General features: G+C 43.2%; 1 protein-coding gene across 1 annotated transcript; it reads right to left on the reverse strand.

The window, feature by feature from the left end:
- Positions 1-5,327: 5,327 nt before the first annotated feature.
- LOC138888331 (uncharacterized) lies at positions 5,328-6,269 on the reverse strand. Its single transcript, XM_070170183.1, has one exon. The coding sequence runs from the start codon at positions 6,267-6,269 to the stop codon at positions 5,328-5,330; it is 942 nt and encodes a 313-aa protein (XP_070026284.1).
- Positions 6,270-7,711: the final 1,442 nt, after the last annotated feature.

Consider the following 7,711-nt stretch of genomic DNA (forward strand, 5'->3'; position numbering starts at 1 on the left):
GATGGACCCGTGGCTTGGCGCTTTTTCGATGGTGCCATAATACCTGCAAAACGTGGACACATTAGCTCAACCCAACAAAAATAGTGTGACTTAATGCGGTTACTCAGACTTCACACGCAAAATTGGTCACAACTACATAATCATTCTCATTGAGGCCTTTCCACAAACACCTTGTGGGCATTAGGCTCTCACAACTCTTTTCTAAGGGTCTTGCAACAAAGGTCTCCCACAAAATCTCATCCATAAACCAAATCAAGTACTACCCACCCCACACTTACAACAAATTAACCCCACAACATATTTCACCAAGTTTGAACACTAAATCACATAACACATCTACACTAATGGCATAAGATACAACATAAAAAAATCTGAAAATAGAAAGAGAAAAAGAAAGAAAACGAAAGAAAACTACAACTAGGGCTCATACCTTGTGAAGGAGAATGGGGAGGATGCTAGTGAAGTTGGGGAAGAAAATTGTGAGAGGGGGATGGGGGCAGGGGTGCTAGAATTTGGTGAAGGAGTTAGGAGAGTTTGGAAGAGGGGATTTGGGTTTTTGGGTGAGAAGGGGGTGCTGGAATTTGGTGTTGTTTAAGAGAAGGGGGTAATTGTATCTAAAAAAATAACCAATTAAACTACAAAATAAAAAAATTACAAAGAAAAACTAGAACTAAAAAGAAAAAAAACGTCTGAAAAGTTCTGTCAGGCGCGCGAACTAATACGCGAGCTCGCGCAGTCTTCGCGCGGTGCTGTTCTGTCCCAGGCAGAATGGTTCGCCCAGGCACGCGAGTTTTGGTGCGAAGTTTGGAGTTCGCACGTTTCTTCACGCAGTGTTGTTCTGTTCCAAGCAGAATGGTTCGCCCAGGCGCGCGAACTTGTGTGCGAAGTGGGCGCGAAGTGGGCGCAAAGTCGCGCTCCTGGGCATTTATTTTTGCATTTATTTTCACCTGTTTTGCTCCTGGTTAATGGTCCTTTCACCCGCCCTTCGTCGCCTGCATTTGTTAGTAAGTTAAAGCTCAAACTCAAACACTACTACTATTGTTGGGTTGCCTCCCAACTAGCGCCTTATTTAACGTCGTGGCACGACGGTTACAACATTTCAATGGGTTGCCTCCCATCCAGCGCCTGATTTAACGTCGCGGCACGACTCAACATGTTCTCAAGCATCCTTGAAGTCCACTGAGGTCTTGTGACGTGCAAAGTCACCACCCCAGTAATGTTTTATCCGTTGACCGTTTACCAAGAAAGTGCCAGTTGAACTCATATCTCTCAACTTCATGGCTCCATGAGGCTTCACGCTTACCACAACAAAAGGGCCCGACCAACGAGATTTAAGCTTTCCGGGGAAAAGCTTCAACCTCGAATTGAACAACAGAACTTCTTGCCCTGGCTCGAACTCTCGATGTTGAATGTGCTTGTCATGTCACCTCTTAGTCTTCTCTTTATACAATTTGGTATTCTCATATGCATGTAATCGAAACTCCTCGAGCTCATCGAGTTACAGCAACCTCTTCTCTCCAGCTAAGTCCCCATCCATGTTCAGCTTCTTTATTGCCCAATAGGCCTTGTGCTCAAGTTCGACGGGCAAGTGACATGCCTTCCCATACACAAATCTATAAGGAGAAGCACCTATGGGAGTTTTGTATGCTGTTCGATACGCCCACAATGCGTCGTCTAACTTTCTGGCCCAATCTTTTCTATTTGCACTCACTGTTTTCTCAAGAATTTGCTTTACCTCTCTGTTTGAAACCTCCACTTGACCACTCGTCTGTGGGTGATAGGCAGTGGAGACCTTATGCTTGACCCCGTACTTTGCAAGGACATTGTTTAACAGTTTGTTGCAGAAATGCGTACCTCTATCGCTGATCAACACTCTGGGAGTTCCAAAGCGTGTAAAGATATGCTTCTTGACAAAGCTTACCACTACCTTTGCATCATTAGAGGGAAGAGCAATGGCCTCCACCCACTTAGACACATAATTAACTGCCACCAAGATGTATCTATGGCCGTTCGAGTATGGAAAAGGTCCCATGAAGTCAATTCCCCAAACATCGAAAAACTCCACTACCAAGATGTTTTGCAGCGGCATCTCGTGCTTCTTAGTAATCGTTCCGGTTCTTTGGCACCTGTCACACATTTTAACAAAGGCGTGTGCATCCCTAAACAATTTTGGCTAATAGAAACCTGATTGTAGCACTTTTGGGCGGTCTTGTCTCCACCGTGATGACCTCCGTATGACAAGGCATGACAACTATGAAGTATGGCACTCATCTCCTCCTCAGGAACACATATCCACATCAACTGATCTGCACATAGCCTGTATAAGAATGGCTCATCCCACATGTAGAGCCTTACATCATGCAAGAACCTTCGTCTATTGTCTAGTGTCAATTCTGGTGGTGTCACCCCACTTGCAATAAAGTTCACATAATCTGCATACCACGGGGTTGTGCTTGAGGTGATTGCCAATAACTGCTCATCAGGGAATGTTTCTTTGATTGCACCCCCTTCAGCCACATGGTTCCGATTTTCTAACCTGGACAAGTGATCAGCCACTTGGTTCTCTGTTCCTTTGCGATCTCGGATCTCTAAATCAAACTCCTGCAAGAGCAGGACCCACTGAATCAGTCTTGGCTTGGCATCCTTCTTCTCAAATAGGTATCTGATAGCTGAATGATCTGTGTAGACGATGACTTTGGTCCCCACAAGATATGACCTGAACTTGTCAAATGCCCACACCACTGCAAGCAACTCTTTTTCAGTGACGGTGTAGTTCATCTGAGCTGGATTCAAAGTTTTTCTCACATAGTAGATGGAGTGGAATATCTTATTTCTCCTTTGCCCCAAGACAGCATCAACAGCCAAGTCGCTCGCATCGCACATCAACTCAAATGGTTGCTCCCAATCCAGAGCAATTATGATTGGTAAAGTAACCAACCTTCCTTTCAGCTCCTCGAATTCCTTCAGACAGGCATCATCAAATTTAAAGGCGACATCTTTCTCAAGCAACCTGCACAAGGGAGAGGAAATTTTTGAGAAATCTTTAATGAAACGACGATAAAAACCTGCATGGCCCAAGAAACTGCGAATGCCTTTGACAGATATCGGTGGAGACAATTTTTCAATCGCTTCCACCTTTGCCTTGTCCACCTGCAAACCATCTTTGGACACCTTGTGCCTCAGGACTATACCTACACGTACCATGAAATGGCACTTTTCCCAGTTTAGCACCAAGTTAGTTTCTTCCCACCTAGCAAGTACTTTATCAAGGTTCATCAAGCAGTTATCAAAAGAACATCCAAACACAGAAAAATCGTCCATGAACACTTCCACAAACCTCTCAACCATGTCAGTAAAAATGGCCATCATACACCTTTGAAAAGTCGCAGGTGCATTACAAAGACCAAAGGGCATTCGCTTGAACTCATACGTGCCATAAGGACACGTAAAAATGGTCTTCTCTTGGTCCTCTGGGGCTATAGCAATCTGATTATACCCCGAGTAACCATCTAAGAAGCAGCAGTACTCCTGGCCAGCTAATCTATCAAGCATTTGGTCAATAAAGGGGAGGGGAAAGTGGTCCTTCCGGGTGGCATTGTTCAATTTTCTATAATCAATGCAAATTCTCCACCCGGTGACAGTTCTTGTAGGTATTAAATCATTATTCTCATTAACTACTACAGTCATCCCCCCTTTATTGGGTACACATTGGACAGGGCTTACCCATTTGCTGTCTGAGATAGGAAATACAATACCTATATCGAGCCACTTAATCACTTCTTTTCTTACCACCTCTTTCATGATTGGATTGAGTCGGCGTTATTGCTCTACACTAGGCTTGTGTCCGTCCTCCATGAGGATTTTGTGCATGCAGAAGGCTGGACTAATGCCCTTAATGTCAGACATAGTCCACCCAAGTGCTCGCTTGTGCTCATGTAGCACTCTCAACAGCTTTTCTTCCTGTAATTTAGACAAGTCAAACGAGACAATAATAGGTAAAGTGTCAGAGTCACCCAAATAAGCATATTGCAGGTGAGGTGGAAGGGGTTTAAGTTCCAATTTTGGGGCTTCCTCAATTGACGACTTTGGAGGAGGCCCCTCTAGTCTATTCAAAGGCTCGAAGGGGTGCGTCCCTTGCAGGTACACACAAGATGTATCAAGGATTTGCATCGTCTCCTCAACCTCCTCATCAACACCCAGGTTGTCAAGCAACATAAGTGCTTTCTCTAGAGAATCGTCTAGATATACATTCGGATAATGAATCTGCTCATCGACCTTAACAACAGATATCATTGAGAGCTCCTCATAGTGGCGGGGAAGTTGGATTGCTTTGTAGACATTAAAAACTGCTTCCTCGTCATCTACCCTCAAAATCATCTTTCCCTCTCTTACTTTGATAATTGCATCACCAGTAGCTAAGAGAGGTCGCCCCAATATGATTGGAACCAGTTCATCAGCCTCATAATCGAGGATGATGAAATCAGCAGGGAAGATGAATTTCCCAATCTGTAGCAACACATCTTCAATCACCCCTTCAGGGTGTGCTATCGATCTGTCAGCCAGCTGTAATATCACAGTAGTGGGCCTTGGAGATCCCAGGCCCAGTTGCTTGAACAAGGACAGGGGCATTAGATTTATGCTTGCCCCCAAATCGCAAAGAGCACGACCCACATCAATATTGTCAATGCGCACAAGAATCGTGAAGCTGCCAGGATCCTTAAGCTTTTGAGGGAGCTTATTTTGGACCTTTGAAGTTCATTCCTCGGTAAGTGTCACTGTCTCAAATTCAGATAATCTTTTCTTGTGAGCCACTATATCTTTTATGTATTTAGCATACTTTGGAATTTCATGAAGCACATCAACAAGTGGGATATTCAATTGAACCTGGCTCAACATAGAGAGGAATTTTGTGAACATACGATCATCATTCTTTTTCTGCAATCTCTGGGGAAAAGGTGATGGTGGTCTTGGGGCCTCCACTGGCTCTGAAATTTCAGCAGCATTTTTTGGCTCTTGAGTCACTTTAGGGATCAACTCTCCCTCAGGTATGGCTTGTCTTTCTTTTTCTTTGGCATTTACTCTAGCTCCCTCCCGTTTCTAAGTGTAATTGCATTCACTTGAAGGTTTTTTTCTATATCACTGGGGAGGGCGCCTGCAGGTCTAGTGTTTTGATTTGTTGCTAACTGCCCCATTTGCCTTTCAAGATTTCTGAAGTCGGTCCTGAGTTGCTGATTGTCAATCAACAACTTCTTTAGCAAATCATTGGTACTTTCTTCCATTTGTTGGGGTGGTCTCTGAGGCTGATTGAAATTCCTTTGGGGTCTATGCTAATTCTGATTCTGCTGATTTCCACCCCATGAGAAGTTGGGATGATTCCTCCAATTTGGATTGTAAGAATTCCCGTATTGTGCATGCTGATTCGGTGGACCTCTATTATGTTGCCCCACATAATAGATGGATTCTGGATTCGTAGGGCACATATCACTCATATGACTGTCGCCACCGAGTTCGCAGCAAATAGTCATTTGTTGTACGTGTTGCATTGTCTGTAGTTGCTGCATTGTCATCCTAGTCATCTGATTGGCCAGCTTTGCAATATCGGCTCTCATGGCTGACACTTCGTCTAACTCAAGTAACCCAGCTGATTTTTGCTTAATTGCCTTTCGTGAATCACCCTCACCTTGCCAGTTATTATCATTAACAATGAAGTTATTTAGCAAGATTTGGATTTCACTGTACAGTTTGGCCATGCAACTACCCCCACAAGCTGAATCAAGATTCATCTTTGAAGCATCATCTAACCCATCTACAAAAGTGTGACCCAATACCTCGTCCGTCTGGCAATGATGAGGACAGTCTCTGAGCATCTTCTTGTACCTTTCCCATGCTTGACGCAGTGTCTCGCCAGCTCGTTGTTCAAACCCAAGAATTTGACTCCTCAATACCTTTGTTTTCTTAGTGGGGAAAAACTTGATTAAGAATTTCCTCGCCAGATCATCCCAAGTGCGGATTGAATTTGTTGGCTCTTTATTCAACCACTCCTTAGCTTCCCCAATCAGTGAAAAGGGGAAAAGTGTCAGCCTGACATAGTCCTTGGAAACATTCGGATAGTTGTAGGTATCCGTAATTTCCAAAAAATTCTGAATGTGCCTCTGCGGGTCTTCATAAGGTAAACCCACAAACAGCCCTATGGATTGGATCAGCTGCACCATGTATTGTTTCAGCTCAAAGTGCCTAGTGATGTCAGGCTTCACAATAGCCTGAGTCATATTAGCCAGACTGGGCCTTGCGGCTTCAATCACCGCGCGTTCCTCATTACCTGCCATCTCAATTGGTTGTGGTTGAACTACGATGTCCAACTCTCTTTCAATTCTGGTTCTAGCGTCCACCTCTCTCTCAATCTGTGAAGTGTTCGTTCAATTTCGGGATCGAGAGGAAGGAGATTGTTTGCGCTTCTACTTCTTCGCATTCAATAGAAACTCATGTATTAGCACAAACAAAGTGAACTGAGAGTTAAAACTCGAATAAATAAATAATAAAAGCTCAATTCAGTCAAGTAGCTAATTTCTAAGTCCCCGGCAACGGCGCCAAAAACTTGTTGCGACCCAAAAACACTCACGCAAGTACACGTGATCGTCAAGTAATAGAGTAGTGAGTAGAGTATCGTTCCCACGAAGACTTATGATTAACTGTTGACTAATTCAAACCCAATTTCTTTATCTACCCAAGAGATTGTTCGCAATAGAGAAATGTAATTGTTTTACTACTTAAACTATAAAGAATTAATCTAACTCAAGCAAGTAACCAAACGAATAGCAATTTCGAGTAACAAACAATAGGAGAGGATATTCCAGGGTCACGGGCATAGTTAACAATCATGTTGTGTTCTTGGCTTAAAATGACTAATCAATTTATCTGGGTTATTGATTGACAGGGTTTATATTACTCATAAGAATTTGTCGAGTTCTTACTCGCATATTCAAGTCAACTCAATGCCTATATGTCTATGGAATTAAGATTAACAAGAACGCATTTACAATTCCTATATTTCAACCAAGCAAGGCAATTGGGTATATGTCTATCCCAATTGCTAATCCGTTCCCCGAGGCCCGGGTTCAAGAACTTGCTCTATTTAATTCTATATGCAATCTAGAGTTCCCACTTTCGAGTTCAACTAAAGATTCGTAGATAGTATTTCACTGTTAGCTACTCAGCAAAATAATTGAACGCAGAATTAAATAAACAGCCCAATATGATAAACCAACTTTGTCAAATTAAACTCCAAACAACAATATTCATGTTTTACTCGTGACCCTAGAACAATGGGTTTTAGCCACTCATACTAGTGTTCATCACAAATAAGTTTAATTTCATCATAAAATAGCAAAAACAAGAGAAGAAAAGAATAACTTGATGGTCAAAACTCCTCCTTGCCTCTTGCCTCTCTATTTCTTCCACTAAACTCTGAAAACCTTCCCCCTTTAACCTTGGGCGAGCTTGACTTTATATAGTTTAAGTGGGTTTCTCTCCAGATTTCCAATTTTACCCCTAAATAACGTTTTTCCGGACCGGACACGCGCGAGCTCACGCATAACTTCGCGCATGATTCTGCCTCGACCTTTCTTACGTGCGAACTCTTGCGCGCCTTCGCGCGTTTCTTCGCGCACCTGAAGCTTGATTTCGTCCATTTTTTCATCTCGTCCTTGCGCGC

This window comes from Nicotiana sylvestris, chromosome 3 (assembly GCF_000393655.2).
Source record: "Nicotiana sylvestris chromosome 3, ASM39365v2, whole genome shotgun sequence".
Classification (NCBI taxonomy): Eukaryota; Viridiplantae; Streptophyta; class Magnoliopsida; order Solanales; family Solanaceae; genus Nicotiana; species Nicotiana sylvestris.